This window comes from Camelus bactrianus, chromosome 19, assembly GCF_048773025.1.
Source record: "Camelus bactrianus isolate YW-2024 breed Bactrian camel chromosome 19, ASM4877302v1, whole genome shotgun sequence".
NCBI classification, from domain to species: Eukaryota; Metazoa; Chordata; class Mammalia; order Artiodactyla; family Camelidae; genus Camelus; species Camelus bactrianus.
In genome coordinates this window covers 13715453-13736004 of record NC_133557.1, presented here as the reverse complement: position 1 = coordinate 13736004, position 20552 = coordinate 13715453, and the positions used below count along the sequence as shown (strand labels likewise).

At 43.6% G+C, this 20552-nt stretch overlaps 1 protein-coding gene and 1 long non-coding RNA gene across 5 annotated transcripts in view; one reads left to right on the top strand and one right to left on the bottom strand.

Moving 5' to 3' along the window:
• LOC141574046 (uncharacterized) overlaps nt 1-12612 on the top strand; it is a 40477-nt gene extending 27865 nt beyond the window's left edge. Inside the window, exon 3 of the long non-coding RNA XR_012500615.1 lies at nt 12483-12612. This is a non-coding gene — a long non-coding RNA (uncharacterized LOC141574046). The remainder of the gene's footprint in view (nt 1-12482) is intronic.
• The window catches only part of DLGAP4 (DLG associated protein 4), a 176027-nt gene continuing 164634 nt past the window's right edge, over nt 9160-20552 (bottom strand). For 3 of the 4 annotated variants that reach the window (XM_074347243.1, XM_074347244.1, XM_074347246.1), the window contains 3 exons: nt 12962-13053; nt 11859-12014; nt 9160-11011 (listed from right to left, as the gene is read on the bottom strand). In XM_074347243.1, coding sequence (XP_074203344.1) covers nt 10793-11011; nt 11859-12014; nt 12962-13053 — 467 coding nt within the window. In that variant the 3' untranslated portion in view covers nt 9160-10792. Of the gene's footprint in view, nt 11012-11787; nt 12015-12961; nt 13054-20552 lie in introns of all 4 variants that reach the window. The other variant, XM_074347245.1, reaches the window with a different exon arrangement.

Sequence of the window (20552 nt, the reverse complement as noted above, 5' to 3'; positions counted from 1 at the left end):
CCCCGGAGATGACATGTGGGCAGATCTGAAGTAGGTGAGGGACTGAATGCCGCCCAGTGGGCATCTGAGGCAGAAACCCAGCAGGGGGAGCTTGCCCAGCTCACCGGCAGGGAGCAGCAGGAGGTGAGTGTGACTGAGGGGAGGCGGGTGGGAGATGAGCCCTGAGAAGCAGTAGGGACCTAGCCCGGGGCTCCCTGTAGGCCACTGTTAGACGTCAGAGAGTTCTGAGCAGAAAGGTGGCAGATCTGGTTTGTTTTAACTGAATCGCTCTGGGGTGGGGGACGGGGGAGGGAGACCAGTGAGGAGCTGTTCAGCAGGATGATGTGTCCAAACTAGTGTGATGAAGTGAAGAAGGGGAGGGGTTCTAGACAGATTTTGAAGTTGCACCCAGTAGGATTTTTGCATGGACTGGAATGTGTGTGAGAGTCGAGGAAGACTCCAAGGGTTGTGGTGTGAGCAGCTGGAGAGAAAGCTGCTATTTTCTAAGATGAGTTGATTATGGAAGGAGCAGTTTTGGTGAGACGTCAGAAGTTCTGTTTTGGACATACTAGCTTTTAAAACTTTCATTTTGAAATAGTTTCAAGCTTAAAATAAAGTTATAAGAACTGTATAAAGAGCTACTTCATCAAGATTCTCCAGTTGTTAACATTTGGCTTTATTATATTCTCTTGTGTGTGTGTGTGTGTCCCTCAATCATTTGAGAGTGACTTGCACACATCAAGCCCTTTTACCTTGGAATACTTCAGTATCTCCTAAAAAGGAGATTCTATTACATGTCCATAATACAATGACTAAAATCAGGAAAAATTTTTATTGAAGTATAGTTGATGTACAGTATTATATGTTACAGGTGTGCTTATCTAATACAATCCATATTCACATTTTGCCAATTATCCCGATAATGTCCTTTACAAATTTTTTTTTCCTGATCCAGGAGCCAGTCCAGGATTATCATATTTCTTTGATTTCCCTTTGTGTGTGTGTGTATGTGTGTGTGTGTAGTAAAATAACAAAGTTTACGAATTTAACCATTTTTAAGTATACAGCTATGTGGCATTAAGTACAATCACATTGTTGCACAACCGTCACCACCACCCATCTCCAGAACTACTTCATCTTCCCCAGCTTAAATTCTGTAGCCATTAAACTCCCCATTCTCTTCCCTCAACTGCTGAGCAACCATCATTCTACTTTCTGTCTCTATGAATTTGACGACTCTAGGTACCTTGTGTAAGTGGAATCATACAGTATTTGTCCTTTTGTGACTGGCTTATTTCACTTAGCATAATTTCTTCAAGATTCATCCATCTTATAGCATATGTCAGAATTTTCTTCTTTTTTAAGGCTGAATAATATTCCATCGTATGGAGAGACCACATTTTGCTTATCCATTCATCTGTCCATGGACATTTGGGTTATTTCCATCTTTTGGCTATTTGTGAATACTGCTGCTGTTAATATGGGTGTGGTACAATATCTTTTCAGGCCCTTGCTTTTGATTCTTTGGGGTATATACCCAGGAATAAAGTTGCTGAATTATATGGTAATTCTGTTTTAATTTTTTTTTTGAGGAACCGCCATACTGTTTTTCGTAGAAGCTGTACCATTTTACATTCCCACCAACAGTGCACAAGGGTTCTAATTTCTTACATCCTCACTAATGTCTTTTGATTTTCTGTTCTTTTTTAATAGTCATCTTATTGGGTATGAAGTGATAACTCATTGTGGTTTTGATTTGTTCCATAATAATGTTAAGCATCTTTTCATATGCTTATTGACCAATTGTGTATGTTCTTTGGAGAAATATCTATTCAAATTCTTTACCGTTTAAAAATCAGGCTGTTTTTTGTTTTTGAGTTGTCAGAGTTCTTTAAGTATTCTAGATATTAACCCCTTATCAGATATATGATTTGCAAAAATTTTCTCCCATTCCGTGGACTTATCTGTTTAAATATTTTTAATTTATATAATTTATAAACCATAAAACCCACCCTTTTCAAGTATATAATTAGGTAGCTTTATAACATTTACAAAGTTATACAACCATCGCCACTGTAATTTCAGAACATTTCATCACCCTCAAAGAAACTCCATATTCATCAGCAGTCATTCCCCATCTCCCCTGCCCCCTCATGCCTTGGCAAACGCCAGTTTGCCTTCGGTCTCTGGGTTTGTTTACTTTGGAAATTTAATGTAGATGGAATCATATTATGTGGCCTTTGGTGACTGGCTTCTTTCAGTTAGCCTAATGTTTTCCAGGTTCATGCATGTTATACCATGTATCAGTACTTCACTCTTTTTATTGCTGAATAGTATTCTGTTGATACCCCACATTTTGTTTACGCATTCATCAGTTGATTGATATTTGGGTTGTTTACAGTTTTTAGCTATTATGAATAATACTGCTATGAACACTGGGGTGTAAGTTTTTGTGTGGATGTATATTTTCACTTTTTCGATGGATATCTAAGAGTAGAATTGTTGGGTCATTTGGTATCTTAAATGTTTAAATTTTTGAGGGACTTCTAAACTCTATTCCTCAGTACTGCATCATTTTGCATTGCCACCAAAAATGTGTGAGGGTTCCAGTTTCTCCACAGCCTCACCAACACTAGCCTTCTAGTCATCCTTCTGGGTGTGAAGTGGTATCTCATTGTGGCTTTGATTAGCGTTTCTAATGACTAGTTATGTTGAACATCTTTTCATGCTTATTGGACATTTGTATATCTTCTTGTTTTTTTGTTTGTTTGTTTTTGGAGTAGAGGAAATTAGGGTTTTTTTTTTGTTTGTTTTTTTTAATGAAGGCACTGGGGATTGAACCCAGGACCTTGGGCATGCTAAGCACACGCTCTACCACTGAGCTATGCCTCTGCCCCCATGGACATTTGTGTATCTTCTTTGGAGAAATAATTATTCAGACATTTACCCCATTTTAAAATTTCTTTCTTTTTTTGTTGTTGGGTTGCAAAGGTGCTTTATATATTCTAGCTACTACACTCTTACCAGATACATGATTTTCAAATATTCTCTCCCATTCTGTGAATTATCTTTTAATTTTGCTTGTTGCAAGAAGTATAAATGTTTTGAACTTTGATGAAATTTTTTTTTTCCTTTGGTTTCTCGTGCTTTTTGTTGTCATATCCAAGAAACCATTGCCTATTCCAAGGTCGTGAAGATTTACACCTATGTTTTATTCTAAGAATTTTATAGTTTTAGCTCTGAAATTTAAGTCTCAAATCACTATAAGTTAATATTGTATCTGGTGTGAGGTAAGGGTCCAACTTCCTTCCTTTACATGTCATCCCAGCACCATTTGTTAAGACTGTTCTTTCCCCACTGAATTTTCTTGACATCCTTGTTGAAAACCAGTTGTCCATAAATGTGTGGGTTATTTCTAGACTCTCAATTCTACTTCATAGACATATACGTCTACCCTTAAGTCAGTGTCACACAATCTTGATTGCTTTAGTTTTGTAATCAGTAAGTGTGTCATCCAGCTTTGTTCTTTTTTCTAGGTGGTTTGATTGTTTACTCTCTTGCATTTTCATATGAATTGAGATCAGCTTGTCAATTTCTGCAGAAAAGGCAGCTGGGATTTTGACAGAGATTGTGTTGAATCTGAAGATTAATTTTGGGGAGTATTGCCATTTTAACATTAAGTTTTCTGATCCATGAACATGAAATGCCTTTCCTTTTACTTAGATCTTTTAAAATTTAATTATGTTTTGTAATTTTCAGTGTACAAGTCTTCTACTTTTTTTGTTAAATGTATTCCTAAATATTTTATTCTTTTTGATTCTATTATAAATAGAATTATTTTCCTAAATTCATTTTCAGAGTGTTTGTTGGTAGTTGAACTGTCTTTACTCACAACACTTCTGACGCAAAATATATAGGTTTTTCCTTCACACCAACTAACTCTCCAACTCTCTGGACACCAACTGGCCTACAATTCAGTTTAATTCTGACCCTTACTACCTGGAGTTAGCGTCAGACTCCACAGGTTTCGGGGCTCAATCCCACAAGATTGCCCTCACATCAGGCACCAGGTGCAAGTATTGGGTCACCAGGTTACCCACACTTTTGTCCTACTTGACTGTAGATTCGGGGTTGCTACAAATCCCTCCCTCCCCACCAGGATAAATAATTTCCTAGAACTTCTCCCAGACCTCAGGAAAACAGTTTAGTTACTATTATCACATTATTATAAATTATACAGCTCAGGAAGAGCCAAGTGGAAGAGATGCACAGGGCCAGGTTGGGGCACTGGGTGGCGAGAGCTTCCATGCCCTCTCCAGGGGTGCCATCTTCCCAGCACCTTGGAGTGTTCACCAGCCTAGAAGTCCTCCAAACTCTGTTGTTTAGAGTTTTTTTAAATGGAGGTTTCATTACAGAAGCATCATTAAATCTTTGGCCATTGATGATTGACTTAAATCCTGCCCCTCTTCCCTCTCTGGAGGCTGGGGAGTGAGGCTGAAAGTTCCAACCCTCTAAATATACCTTGGTCTTTCTGGCAACCAGCCCTTATCCTGAAGCTATCAAGGGACCCCAGTTGCTAGTCCTCTCATTAGCGTACAAAAGACACTCATCACACCAGAGATTCTAAGGATTTTAGGAGCTATTTGCCAGGAATCAAAGACAAAGACCAAATATTTATTTTTTATTAGATAACAGTAGAAATACAATTGATTTTTGTATTTTGATCTTGTTTCCAGGAACATTGCTGAACTCATTTTTTAACTCTTAATAGTTTTTTTTTGTGGATACTTTAGGATTTTCTATATGAAAGATCATGTTATCTGCAGATAGAGATAATTTAACTTCTTTCTTTCCAACTTGGATGCCATCCATTCATTTATTCAGTCTAAATTCATTCTTGCCTAAATGCCCTGGCTGGAACCTCCAGTACAATGTTGAATAGAAATGGCAAGAACGGACCTCTTTGTCTTGTTTCTGATCTTGGGGGGAAAGCTTTCAATCTTTCACCATTAAATATGTTGTTAACGATGGATTTTTTTATTTTGGATATCCATTATCAGCTCTTTTACCCTAATTTGTTGAGTGTTTTATCATGAAAAGGTGTTTGGTTTTATCAAAGGTTTTTTCTGCTTCTATTCACATGTTCTTAATCTGGAACTTTTCCTTAGCTTTTTTATGTCTTTCATGCACTGACATTTTTGGAGAGTCTAGGCCAGTTACTTGGTGCTCCCTCAAGATTAGCTTCAGCTTATGGATTTTTGGCAGGAGTATCATGGAAGTGATGCTGTGCCCTTCTCAGTGCATCTTATTAGGAGATGTATGATTTAAATTTTTCCCATAACTGGTAATAATAACTTTGGCCATCTAATGTCTGGCAAATTCATTCATCAGAAAATTACTATTTTTCCCTTTTGTAATTAATATGTTCATTAATATGTAATTTGTGGGGTGCTCTTTTGAGACTAAATATTCTGTTCATCAAACTTTTACCCATGACTTTCAACACGCACTGATGATTCAGTTGTTCCTATGGTGGTTGTCAAATGGTGATTTTTCTAACCTTTCTCGCATCCTTTTACTTTTACTAGATGGTGGACATGTTAATTTGGAGATTACCTGTTAGACATCTAAGTGGAGATGGTGACTGGGAAGTGTAAAGTTCAAGGAAAGGTACAGGTTGTAGATTGAGATGTAGGAGTTGTCAAGGTATAGAAGGTTAAAGCCATTAGCAGTTGAGGGTCTTCAAGGGCCCATGTCCCCTGTTGGTCACCTGGGCTTCACCAGGCCTGGGGTCTAATGACATGTTTTGGAGATAAACCCTGGTGTTGACTGGGTCATCAGGGTACCATGGCTCCATGGAGGCTGGGACTGGGGGGCTCCTGTCTTATGGGAAGCTGGGTTCTGTGAAAAGAAATGCCCTTGCTCTGTTCAAAGCTGATAAAAGCTCTCTACTTAATCTGGCATTCAAGGCCTGGCTAGCACCAGCCTGCTCCCTGAGCAGCAATGGTCTCCACTTCTGCCTGTGTTTGCCGTGCTCTTCCCTGCCACAGATTGGAGAACTCCTGCTCATCCTTCAAAGCCCAGCTCAAATATTACCTTCTCTGTGAAGTTACATCCTGCCTTACCTCCAACAAGGGCATTCATTTAGGGAATAGTTCTTGAGTCTCTCCTCTGTGCCAGGCACTGAGACTGGTGAAAAAAACTTTATTTCTGCCCCTAGGGAGCCCATTGTCTCCTGGTGGAGACAGATATTCACATGTAATCTCACAGATCTAAGTATCATTGCATCAGTGGCAGCAACAAAGACAAGTGGAGTGACTCTCATGCTCTGAGGGTAGGGCAGGGGGTTCGCACCAGCTTGGCCTGGCTGAGGTGCTTTGGGAGGGCTTCCCTGCAGAAATGCCAGCTGGCCTGAGAGCTGAGGAAGGAGTAGACGCATTGGTGGGGGAGCCATGGCTCCCTCGCAAGGCCTGAGGTGAGGCTGGAAGGCAGGGAGCAGGGGATGGGCTCCTGTGGGAAGTTCACCTAGAAACATGGGCAGGGGCCTCGAGGGCCAAGGTGAAGAGGCCAGATTTTCTCCTGCTGGTACTGGGAAGGCTATGAAGAGCCCTGAGCAGAGGGGACTTTTGAGGAGTCACTCTGGCTGCCATAAGGAAGGGCTGTGTGGACCACATTGATTTTTCAGATCAGCCAGGAGATACAACTTCATTTTAGATTTCTCTTATAAACCCCGCTTCATCGCAGGCGGTCTGGGGGTCCTCTGCAGCACTTGCTCATGCTGGCGTCCACATGGTCTTGGTCTCCGGCTCTCAGACCACTGGTGGCAGTGACTTTGCTGTCCTGGCCATAAGGCCCAAGTCCAGTGCTGCTCCTGGCTGCGGCCAAGCCTTCTTTCTCTGTTCTCAGCTATGGGGTGGGGACTCTGCAAGGCTTGGGGACCCACAAACCCTGGGGGCAGCAGGGGTTCTGAAGGGGAACCTGGGCCTCTCTGCTCTTTGACCTGCCTCCCCTGGGTGGCTTCCAGGGACCCAGGGATGGCGTCCAGTCTTTGCTCCGCTCTCTTCCTCTTCCCCAGCACCCTGCAGTATTCAGGAGGGTGTGTCCTGTCCTGTCTCTGGCCTTCTCTGTTCCCTCAAGGATTGTGCTTTGGAAACATAGAAACCAAGGACTCACTCCCAGCTTCTCTGGGAAGCTGCTGTTGGCCTTTCCCTGAAGTGACAAATGCCTCCCTGACAGAACAGAGTACAGGAGATGGGGCATCATCTAAGTCATGAGAAGATATAAATCCAAATTATGTAACATTCTCTAAGATGCTTGGACACTTAAAAAAATGCCAGTGTTAAGAAAAAAACAAAAAAAGTAGGGAAACTGTTTTTGATTCAATGAGACTAAAGAAACATGATAACTGAAAGCAGTGAGTGATGGTTCAGGATGGATACAAAGGAAAAGCCGTGGAGGACACTGCTGGGCCCTCTGAGTATGGCCGTGCCCTAGTGGGTGCTGATGTCTGGGCAGTGCCCTCCTGAGTAAGAAAGGTGCTTGAGGGCTGCTCGTTTGTTAAATAGGAGGGTAACAGTGGTATCGTGGTCACGCAGGAATGTCCTTATTCTTAGGCATTGCATGAAGTGTTCGGGTTGAAGCAGCATGGTGTATGCAACTTACTTTTAAATGGCTTGGGAGGAACGTCTGTGTCCTTTGCTGAAAGGGACAATGCAAATATGGCAAGGTCTTGACAGCTGGCGATTCTGGGTAAAGGACATTAAACTCTTCTTTTAACTCGGGGAGGGGGTCCTCTCTGCTGCTGCACCAGTAGGGCTGGGAGTGGGGGCCCAGATTCTGCACCTCAGACACATCCCTCTTCCTCGTGTTCTGACATGGGGTATAGGAGCCCTCCAAGACCCTGAGCTAACTCTCACGGCCCCGCCCCTGCTGCAGCAGGGGTGCTCAGGCTCTGGAGGGGTTAGGATCCACCCAGTCCCCCGAGGCATGTCAGGGGTAGAGCTGGGCTGCTAGCTGGACAGCGGCCTTCAAGTCCAGCCTGGCCACCCTATGTTCACTGACACCTCTGAGTACCTGGCTCAGTGCCCAGGCAACCTGAAACCTGTTCACTTACCTTTGAGTCACTCAGCCCTGTCTTAGGGCAGAGGTAGGTCCAGGAAGGCACCAACCCTAGGAGTTGATCAGAGCCACCCATGGTCACTGGACACTCAGCCACCACTACCAGGATCCAGAGATGAGGGCATGCTGCTCCTAGCACAGGGGGTCTGGCCCACAGGGTTTGGAGGGGCAGATGAGTGGCCTCATCAGGGAGGGCAGGGCAGCCTGAACGAAGTTCCTGGGAAGGAGGCTCCCCTGGGCCTGCCGTCACCAGCATCTCAGCTGGGTTGGGCCAAGGGAGACCAGGTGTCTACAGCTCAGCCGGGCTCAGGAACTTTCTAAAAGGCATGTTCTTACCACCAGACACTGGTACCTACTGTTCCTTCTGTCTAGAACATACTTCCCCAGGCTCTCCCCTGCCTGCCTTCCCCATCCCTCAAAGCTGGTTAACACCCACTGGCCTCCCCAGCTTGACCAGATGCTCCTGCGCAGGCCAGTTGGGCAGTGCTGTCGGGTTCCCACATCCTCACTGTGCTGTCTCTTCTTTTCCACCACCTGCTGTAGACAGGAACTCACCTATGACATGTTCTGTGTCTCCCCCACTGGGGTGTGAGCTCTGTGAGTGACCTGTGGGCACTGGGCCTGGCACGGTAGGTGCTCAGGAAGTGCATCCAGTGCATAGAACCATCGGGGAGGGGCAGCTGCTGGGGGCAGCGAGTGCCCTATCCTGGGAGAGGTGCAGGCAGAGTCGGGGTCTATGGAGAGGGCACATCATCAGCGAAGGCAGCCCATCCTGGCTCCCATATGGCAACTGTTGATTAAACATTTCTCACTCCAAGGAAGCCAGGCAAGCAGATGTTGCACACTCATCTTCCAGATGAGGGGACTGAGAGCATAGTTTTCTTGCCCAGGGTCACAGGGCTGGTGTGTGATAGAGCTGGAATTAGAGTTTGCATTCCAGTCAACCTGTCTCCAAAGGGCTGCCATGGGGGAGGGGGTATGGCTAGGTCTCCTGGGGCATCCATTCCACCCGCCTCATCCCAGCCTGGCCCGTCTCGCTGCAATAACACCATGAGCCCTTGGTACACGTTACCTCATTTATTCTCACAACATGCCTGTGAGGTAGGGAGGGGCGGGGACTGTCCCCATTTTACAGAGGAGGAAGTTGAGGCACACAGAGGTCAAGTGACTTGCCCAAGGTCACAGACGGCGGCCAAGCTGGAATGGGCCCTAGAGCAGGCCCTCAGGTCACCTGGGGCCCCTGTGGCAGGTGCTGGATGTGAGGACGTCTCCAATGCCGTAGTCGCGGACACAGGAGAGAGCAGCCCTCGTGCACTGAGCTCACTGCGGGCCGGGCCTCACCCTCTTCCTGCCCCCCACCTCACCCTGCAGGCCTGGGCCATTGCAGCTCAGGGCTCATGACACCCTGGGAGTGGGGGTTTGGGGCAGGGGAGAGAGAAGGATGACTGGGGTAAAAAAAAAAAAAAAAAAAGAACAGAAAACTCAGAGACTGGAGAGATGGGCCCATGACCGGATGGGGGGTAGGTGGGAGGCCAGAAAAAAAGGGGGGCTGCTTACACACAAGGTATATATTTTTACACACACTGGTACACACACCTAGATATAGTACATGTAAAAATATATGCTATTCACACACCTGCCTCCTGCCAGGTGCCCCGAGAGCCAGCGGTGGCGCTGGTGGGCATGGGTGAGCAGATGGGCGTTTGTTAAATATACACTCTAAGGTCTATGTGCATATGTACACATACATACAGACACAGCCGCCCGCCCCTCGGGTACTGTACACAGGCTCGGCCAGGGACAGACAACCCCTGGAAAATGGGGTCCCGCTCTTGAGTGGCCCCAGCTAGTCACTCCGAGTCATACATTTTGCTGAAGGAAGAGGATTCTGGAAAGAAGAAAAAGGCGGGAGTCTGGAGTGTGGTAACTATGGTTTTTATCTCATTCCCCTCCTCCCCCGCAAAGACTTCAACCCTCCTCATCTTCTCACAGGCGAGTCACCCGCCTGACGCTGCCCAGGGCTGGCGGAGCACAGTGGGAGGGCTGCTTCTGCTGAGAGGAACCTACATCTGCGTGCGCGCGTGTGTGACTGTGTGTGAGCACTTGGTGGGGGAGGAGGAGGGGATGCGTGTCCATCTCTCTGTCCTCTGGGCTCAACCACGAAAAGGGCTGAGAGCCAGAAAGCCGATAATCAGGATGGTGACCCCTGTGTGAGCTTTGAAGGGAAAAGAGAAAAACGTAAGAATGAAAACTCCAGGGTCAGAGCTGGGGTAGCAGGAAAAGAAGGAAGGACATGGCAGGTGCCCAAGGCTGCCCTTGGGCTGTCATCATCTTGTAAACAAGCTAGTTTAAGTTCTCATTAGATAGAACAAGTAAAAAGACCGTAGTCTGGAGGCTGGGCCGGGGAGCTGCCCAAAGAAGTCCATCTATCTAGTCCACCACGGCCAGCAAGAAGAAAAAAAGTTCTATAGTTTTGTGTTTTTGATTTTTTTGTGTGAAGTCTTCATAACCTAAAGCTGGAAGGGACCCAAAAAAGCCAAATCGTGAGCCCTTTTATGCATCAATTGGAAAGTTGGCTCAGGGTCTCTAGACAGAATAACCATACTAAAGGTTGAGAAAATTTTGTTCCATTCGCATTTAGTTTGTGTTTTGTTTTGTTTTGAAATGACTGAAAATTTCTTCCTGCTTCCCGGTCTCAGAGCCGGGTCTGGGCCTCAGGGACATAAATCTCGATGCTGTCTGCGCTCTCCGTGGCCGAGTTCTGCCTCACGGAAGCTGCCCGCTTGGCAGCCAGGAGTCTCTTGCGGGCCTCCTGACGCTGCTTGTCCCCAGCGTCAGAAGCCTTGTCGCGGCTCACTGCCGGCTTGGATTTAGCTGGCTTCTTTGGGACCGGAGGGGGTGGTTTCTTCTCTTCCTTTAGTGAGACAGTGAGGAGGAAGAAAAATAAAATAAAGGTGCCACCTTCTGTGTGGCGCTACCACCCACCGTATGCTGGCAGCTGGAGTCTCCACCCCAGCTTCCCCGCATCAGGCACAAGCAACACACATCTGGAACCAGGAAGCCACAAGCAGCGATGACGGCGGGAAGAGCACACGGCACAGGAGCAAAAAGCAAGCTTGGAATCCTAGAATATTCTAGTAGGGAAGTAAGACAGATCACCTATTCCCACCCCTGCCTTGAACCATTCAGAGTCTGAAACTCACACAGGAACCCCATAGCCAGAGATGGGATTTAACTTCAGGACTTTTGACTCCCAGGTCACATTTCACATGCTTTTCTAGGGGATCAGAACTCAACAAGGATCATAGTCCAGTAATCAATAACCAAAGGGGTCATTGGGCACCACTGTTTTACAGCTGGAAGCCTCAGGGAAGAGGCTGGCCCAGGAGGGAGAACTGGGTCCAGACCCCTGTCCTCCTGGCAGCGTGGGCCTAGGAGGAGGGACATTTTTCTGCCTCCGAAGTTCCAACAGCTATGTCTACCCTAGTGCTCCAGGCTGTGGGCATGTGTCTCTCAGGAACCCCATTTTCTGAACATGCAGGGCAGGGAGGCATGCTTCGGTTGGGCAGCCTCAACTACACAGAGCGAACGGCATGCTGGACGAGCGCCGAGCATGGACCCCGCGCACTGATGGACGTGAGCCCCCAGCTCAAAGACGACACACGGAGAAGGGAGCCAAGCAGCACTGACCGATGTGGGCAGCGTTATTGCCGACCAGGAATTTGTCCCTGGACTTCCCCTCCGCACTGCTCCATGCTCACCTTCCTCTTCTCGGGGGTCTCCACCAGCTGCCAGCTGTTGGCCTTGAGGTGGTAGAGTTCATCAAACTTCATGCTGATGTCCTCAATGGACAGCTGAAGCAGGTCCCAGAACCCTGCCAGGTCCTGGGCTGTTGGACGTGGGTTGGCGTCGGGGTTCTGTGGGACAGAGGGGGATCAGTGGGGCAAGCAGGGCAGAGGCCTGTCCTGTACCCCATCCCAAGTGTGGTCTCCTAGCCCTGCCCACCCTGGTCGAGGGGCTCTTGAGGCCTAGTCCTGCTCTCCTGTTCCCAAGGTCAGGTCAGTATCTGAGTGAATGAAGCCAGTTCCTGATCACTGATGGCCCTGACGATGGAGCTCTCAGGGAGAAAGACGCAGTCCCACCATGAGAGCGGGTCCTGCACACACGGGGACTGAGGCCTTCACCACCACTGCAGGGCTACAGTGAGAAAGGCCCTCATGTCCTTAACGTATGCCAGGCAGGCAACTGTTCTCATTTTACAGGGAGGAGGCAGAAGTTCCTGGCCACGGTCACACTAGGAGGCAGGGAGAAGCCAGGATCACTCCCAGGTGCCTATGATTACAGAATTCGTGGGGTTTCCCTCCCATCATTCTGTTCTCTGACAGCACGTTCCTCATCATGACTACCCCAGCCAACCCCCACACCCCCAAAAGGTCCTGGTGATGAACACTCGCCACTGTCTTCCACCCTGAGGAGTACACCACCCCTGGTCAGATGGACAGAGGCTTCCACAGGAAGAGCTGCCTGCCTAACAGGTAAGGGTAAAGGAGAGGGGAAACCCACCAAGCCTAATATTGGTGGCATTTCTTTAGTTCTTACCTTACGTACAGAGTATGTTGTATATAAACAAATCATTGCTGACTGATTTTTAACTTTCATGTGGCCGCTTTTACAGAGGTCACTTTTCTATTTCAGAAGGTATTAGAGATCTGAAAGGACCATTCCTGGCCCTTTTCTCATGCTGGGCACTGACATGTGCCACTGTCATCTTTCCAACGAGGAAGCAGCACCTTCTCCATGTTAGGAGGTCACAGAGGCTTAGAGGCTAACAGCCCTGCTGTGGAAGAAGAAGAACCACACTCACCAAGTTTTGCTCACAGAGGCCTCGGAATTGCTGGAATTTCTGCGACATCAGTAGCTGGGCACTGCCCACAGCACTGAGGACTTTTCCTAAGACTGAGAAAGAGAAAGCAGAAAAACACTGAGCAGAGCACAAGGTTTGCTGGGGTGGAAGGTAGGATCAGGGTCATGGCTTTCACCTCCCCACCTGAGGATGCCAGCTGCTACCTGGTGATGGCACTTGGTCTTCATTTTATTTACACATGAATCCACTCTCATTGTAAAAAAATGCAAACCACACACATAAAGTGAACCTCATCCCCTAGTTGCTAAGGACATTTTATGGCAATAAATTACTCTCATAGATAGACTCAAGAAGAAATATCTGATTAGAACAATAACTTTTAAAAAACTGAAGCAGAAGTTAAAAAATCTTTCCTAGAAAAAAGAACCAGGCCTATGTGTTTTGCAGGTGAGATTTTTACAAAACCTTTAAGGAACAGATCATCCCTGTCTTATATATTTAAATTCTTTCAGAAAGTAATTACACAACTAATTTCAGGAGTCCCGAGAGAAGACAGGACATGCCAAGAACAGGCCACTTTCATCATGAACATAAATATAAATGTCTTAAATGAAAGCTAATAGACTCCAACAGGAGAGTGAAGTGTTTAGCCGAGGAATGTAAGGCTGAAATCTTTAGTGTGAGTTCCAGTTTTAAAGTGGAGGGAGACAAATGATACTATTCCCCCCGCCCACCCTGCTCCTAATCACTGAAACGCAAAACAGTGAACAAGAAATCGAAGTGCAACTGTCTCTTGGCAGAAGTCTAGAGCACAGTGCCTGAGGGAGGCTGCCATGTGCAGTGATAGCCACACAAGGATTATTCTTGGGGTTGAAGGGCTCAGATAAAGGTGGCAGTTTTGAGTTTTCAAAAGAAGCATACCTTGAAAGAAACCAATAATCTCTTACTTGAAATAAAAAGAGGGTGTGGCTCTCAGCAGAGCGTCCCTGAACCTGGCTTAGCACCATGGTGGGTGGGGATGGGGGGATGAAGACATACTTTGCGTGGTGAGCAGCCCTGTAGTTGTCCGAGAAGACAAGGCCGAAGGACGAATGCGCCCTGTGACCATCACTGTGCCTGAGGAGTTCCTGCCAGCCTGGGTCACAGTCCTGGCTCCGCTCCCACAATGGCCTACTTACAACAGCTCATCAAGGGAGAATTTCACCCCCTAAGAAACTAGGTATTAAAAAGGAACCAACACAGGAGCTAAACGAATATTACAGGAGCAGCAAATGGCAGGTGAACATTTACCAGAAAGTTGCTGCCAGAGAATAGATGAAAAGTGTGACATTTAGCCAAATATTTAAACAGAAGTTCAAAGCAGAGATAGAGGTGCTCTGAAAAGAGGTGCAAGACAATGGAAGGAGAGAAAACATGAGCTCTGGAACTTGTGCAAGAAAAAAAATCAGGCTGTCACAGAAACAAGGGCCACGCTGGAAGCAGCACAAAGAGTAAACCCTGCTGAAAACCGGTAAGGACAAGCAGAATAGGTGTGAAACAGCTGCTGGGGCAAAACCCTTCAGCTGCTTGATTAACAAGACAGCTTAAATGAATAGCTAAACTGCTGGGAATAAAATGACCACCCCCTCCCCACCCAGTAGGAAGTTGGGTATATGTGCCTGGCTTGGTCTAAAGTAGAATGGAAACAAAGGGCAAAGTCTCTCCTGAGAATTCCTAACCGTAAGACTGCACTTAGGTACCTTATTTTTTTAAGAAATGAAAGAAGCAATTAGATGTATTAAAAAGAGACTATTTAAAAGAAAATGACTGAGAGACATGGGAGGGAGAGGGAGACAATATATATCTATCAGAGTTCTAAAAGGACAGAGAGAATGGAAGAAATTTATTCAAAGAGATGACTTAGAATATGAATAGAAGAACCCCACCCCAAACTCATTTTAGGAAGCTAGATCGCCCTAATACTAAGCCAGGACAAGGATGAGAAAGAATTATCAGCCAATTTCCCATGAACAAAGGCAAAATTATTAAATCGGGTATAAACAAAAGTCCAACGATGTACTAAAATATATCACAGTCTAGCTGGGTTTATTCTGGTAATACAAGACTGATTCAACACTAGAAAACTCTAATGACTTCTGAGTCTGGCTTTGAAAAATCAGTTCCTATCAGACAAACTGAACCCTTCCACCCAGAAAAGTTAAAAAAACTAAATAAAATACCCAAAACAACAACAACAAAATCTCTTTTAAGGCATTAAAAAACGACCAAGGCAATCAGTTTGAAAGGCTAAGATTTCAGTGAGAAGGGAAACTATACTCAGGCGTTACCCCAAGGCTGCGTGGCTAAGCAGCCAGGCAGAAAGCCCTGGTTAAGAGGCTGAGAAGCTGAGCAGAGCCTGCGGCAGTTTTATGGGGACAGGGAGACCAAAACTGGAATCCAGAGCTACCAAGGCAGACAGGACTTGGGGGAGAGCGCATCAAGCCGAGCAGAGCTTCCAGCAATCTTAAGATGCAGGAGGGACAAAACTGGAGCTCAGTGTCTGCCAAGGAGGAAAGACTTGGTAAATACTACAGCCTGTCACAAAACCCAGCTCTGAATTAGTTCAATCCCATATTGGATTAAGTTGGTCTGGCCCTACTCTGATTGTTCGCAAGAAGCAAAAGTAAATCCTTTCTTGAAGAATAGAAAATTGTCCTGGGCCTTAAGTTATCTCTGTAGGTCTCATATAGTTTCTGGCATTGAATAAAAATTACCAAGCACACCAGGAGACAGGCCCAAATGACTGCCCACCAAAAGAGAAAAACCTGAAAAGAGTAAAAGACCTACAGGGATACAGGTATGAGAGTTATTGGACAAGAGCTTTAAAATGACTGTGAACAAGTCCAAGAAAATATATGACATGACGAGGAATTTCAGCAAAGAACCAGAATCTTATCAGAAAGAATCAAATGGAAATTCTAGAATTAAAAAGATACAGTAAGTGAAATTAAGACTGCAGTAGGTAAGTTTAATAGATTAGTTACAGCTGAGCTATAAAATAATCCAGTAGAAAATAACCAGACGGAGGTCTAGAGGAGGAAGAAAAGAAAGGAAAATACAGAATAGAATGCAGAAACGTATGACATGGCAGTCTAAAACATGTGGAATCGGAATCCTCAAGGAGAGAAAAAATTAAATGGAGAAGAAATTTGAGGAAATAATGGCCAAAACTTTTCTGAAACTGATGAAAGCTGTTAAAGCCAAAGAGTCAAGAAACCCTGTGAGCATCAAGCTGGGAAAATACAAAGAAAACCATACCTAGGCATCACAGTAAAACGGGTAAAACTCAAACAAAGGGGAAAATCTTAAAAGCAGGCAGAGGGAGAAAATAAATTATTCTTAAAGGAGCAGCAGGAAGACTGACATTTGACTTTTCGATACAAAGGCTGGCACCAGAACATGATCAAAGACATTTAAAAAGTGTTGAAAGAAGATCAATACCAACCTAGAATTCTATAGTTGACAAAAATACTATTCAAAAAAAGAGGGAAAAATACATTTTAAGACAAATGCTGCATTAAAATAAGTACTTAAGCGAGTTCTTCGCAAGGAAAGTGATCCTAACTAGAAGCACAGAAACAGAGTGAAGAGTAACAGAAAGAGCACCCGGGTGAGGGTGAACGCGGACTGTACGAAACAGTGTCTTGTGGCAGTTAGAGCACAGACACAGAACTGAAATACTTCCCAGCAATAGCTCACGTGTCAGGAGGGGGATAAAAGTAACCTAAGGCCCTTGTGTCATCTGTGAAGTGGTAAAGGTACTAATTTAATCTTCACAAAGTTAAGGATGCAGGTTGTAATCTTTAGAGTAATTGCTAAAAGAATAATAAGCTAATATGAGAAAAGTAGAAATAAATATTTGATTAATCCAAAAAGAAGGCAAGGAAGGAGAAAAATCTGTTAATAGAATTTACCACATTACAGATTAAAAAAGAGAAACCACATGATTATCTAAATAGATATAGTAAAAAATTCCATTAAATTCAAGTTTTCTTAACCAGAATAAAAGTATCAACAGGCCTGTAATAAACTCATCATACTCAATGGTACAATGTTAAAAGCAATTCCTTATTTACCAATAAAGTAAGAATATAGCAAGACTTCCAGATATAAGATCAGTATAAAGGTCACGTGCATTTCATAAACAATAAACAGAAAATACAGTAACAAAAAATACCACTCACATCCCTCCAAAATTAAAATACTAATCTAACAAATGTTTTAAAAATATATAAAACTTTTATGTGGAGAATATAAAATTTAAATGAAAGACACTAAAGAAGAGCTAGATAAATGGAGAGACATAATCATGTTCTTGGATAGAAAAGACTCAATAACAGGTCAATTTCCCACCAAACTGGTCTATAGCTTTAATATAATTCTTTTTTATTTTTAACTTTTTTTATTGAGTTATAGTCATTTTACCATATTGTGTCAAATTTCAATATAATTCTAATCAAAACTTGAACATGGAACTTGAAAAGCTGAGTATGAAATTTATGTGGGAAAGCAAAGAAACAGTATTAGCCAAGACATACTTAAAGAAGAATAAGGTTGGGGGAACTTGTCTTTCCAATTATCAAGATTCATTGTATAGTTCTAACAATGAAGAAAGCTGGATTTGGGATAGACTCAAGAACAGACTAGAAAGCTCAGAAATGTATCGACTCAAATATGAAACCTGATGTTTGTCAGGGCTGTACTGCATATCAACAGGATAAGGACGAACATTTTAATACGTTATTATCCAGTAAGAAAAAACTAGCAGAGCCTTACCTCACTTCATGCGGACAAATGAATTTGAAGGCATCAAGGACTTAAACGTGTAACACAACTTGAAAACCGTTACAAGTAAACAACTTGAAAACTGTTACAAGTAAAGTGTCTTTCTGACATTGGGAGAAGGATGGATTTCTTAAAATACATAAACCATAAACCAACCAAACCAAAAAAACATAAACCATAAAGGAAAAGACTGGTAAGTTTACATTAAAATTTAAAATATCCATTCATTCAAAAGATACTATAAAGAAAATGAAAAGTCAAGCTGCAAACTGGGAGAAGGTAGTTACACTACATATAATGACAAAGGTTCCAGAATCTAGATATGTAAAGATCACCTTGAGGCAATAAGAAGACAGACAATTTAATAGAAAAATGAGCAAAAAAAATGAACAGGCATTTCACAGAGGACATAAACATAAATGGCTAATAAGTGAAAAGATGCTCAATGTCACTCATAACCAATGAAATGTTATAACTACTATTTCTTATCTGTAGATTGGGGGAGGGGAAAAACCTCTTACATACTAAGTGTAAGCAAAGATGTAGAGCAATGGGTACTTTCACACAGTACTGAGGGAATAAACTGGTATAATCACTTTGGAGAACAATTTGGCATTTCTTATAAATCTGAACACATACATACCCTATGACCCAAGCATTTTCCAGTATATACCTTAGAGAACATGTGTAAGATCAGGAATCAAGACAAACTGCAGCATTCAAAACTCTCCAAGGAGTTCCCTTCTGGGAGTAAAAGCCAAGCCTTTAGTAATACCTCTGAGGCCCATCTCCCTGCTGCTCGCTGGCTGCCTCCCCCAGGCCCGGAACGTGTCAGGCACTTGCCCACCACTGGAGTTCTCTGATCTCTGGTTTGCTAGCACCTCTTCTCTCTCCCTTCCTTTCAGTTTCTGCTCAAGGTCACCTTACCAGGGAGGCCTTCCCTGTCCACACTGTGCGGGACAGCAACACTGCCCCCAGCCATGCAGCACTTGCCATCCTGCTCTTGCTGTGCTTTGTATTCTCTGTTGCATGTCTAACCGTCTTGCATATTATATGTTTAGTTGGTTATTTTCTGTCTCTCCCCACGAGAATGTAAGCTCCACAAGGGCAGGGACTTTGTATTGCTCTGCTACATCTCCAGAAGCTAAAACTGTGCCTAGCATATGGTGGGTACCTACTCAGCACATATTCACTGAACGAATGAAGGTCAGGATGGAGCGGGGGATGCTGCTCTCTTCCTGCTATCCCACAATGTCCTGACATGCTCGCAGTTAGATAAGATACACATGAGACACAGTAAGATTAATAACAGAGACACAAAATTGCCATTAGAGCCAACAATATGATTATTTATGCTGCAAATCCAAGAGAACTAAGAGTTACACAAAGTTGCTGGACACAAGATCAACATAGAAGTCTCAACATAGTTATGTTAAGAGTTATGCAAAAAAAAAAAAAGAGTTATGCAAATACAAAATAGATTCATTTTACTATCAAAACAAAAACTAGAAAGTACCAAGGAATAAACCTAATAAAAATGCATGACCTTCATAGATATATTAATCAAACTTGAAGGATATAAAAGGGAGATCTGAATAAATGAAGAGATAAAATTTATTCATAGCTAAAAAGACAATATTTTTCAGGTATCAGTTTTTCCCAAAGTAATCTATAAACCCCATTTCCAGTCAACATCCCAGCAAAATTTTTCTGAGGAACTTGATGTACTAATTCTAAATTAGTATTAGAAGAGTGAAGATGTAAGTAGACTTTTTCTTTCTGAACAGAAACAGTAAGGAAAGGGATTCACCCTATCAGATACCAAGGCATGTTAAAAAGCTATGGCAATTAAAAAGCTGTATTAACACAGAAAGAGACAGAAGAGCAGCAGAACAGAATAGCACCCAGAAACACATCCCTGCGTGTGTAGAAATCTGGTAGAGGTTATGACTGACTGATAACCATTAATCAGGAAGGCAGGGGCTTCAATTATTAGTGTTGTGACCACTGGCTCACCATATGAAAAATGAGATCCTAGAATGCACAAATATAAACTGCACATGGATTAAACACCTACATAGGAAAAAACAAAACCCCCAAACTTTTAAAACCATGAAAAAAATCATCAGAACACAGAAGGTATTCTTAAGAAACAATGGTGCATTCAATACAGCGAAAAGATGTAATAATTATAAACATTTACACACCTAATGGCAGACCATCAAAATATATGAAGCAAGATCTGACAGAATTAAAGGGAGAAATAGACAGTTCCACAGTAATACCTGGAGGTTTCAATACCTCACTCACAATAATAGAACAACCAGACAGAAGTAAGGAAAACAGGATTTAAACAACACAATAAACCAACTACATCTAACAGACAATACAGAACATTTCACACAACAATAGAATACACATTCTTCTCGAGTATACAAGGGACCATGTGTTAGGCCATAAATTAAGTCTCAATAAGTTTGTTTAAAAGGTAGATTATTATACAAAGTATCTTCTCTGACCAGAACAGGATGAAATTAGAAATAAGTAACAAAAGGAAAACTGGAAAATTCACAAAATTGTGGAAATTAATACACTTTTAAACAACCAATAGATCAAAGAAGAAACACAAGGGAAGTCAGAAAATAGTCTGAGACAAATGAAAACAGAGACACAATATACCAAAACTAATGGGACACAGAAAAAATGATGCTAAGGGGAAATTTACAGCTATAAACACTTACATTAAAAAACTTAGAAAGATCTCAAA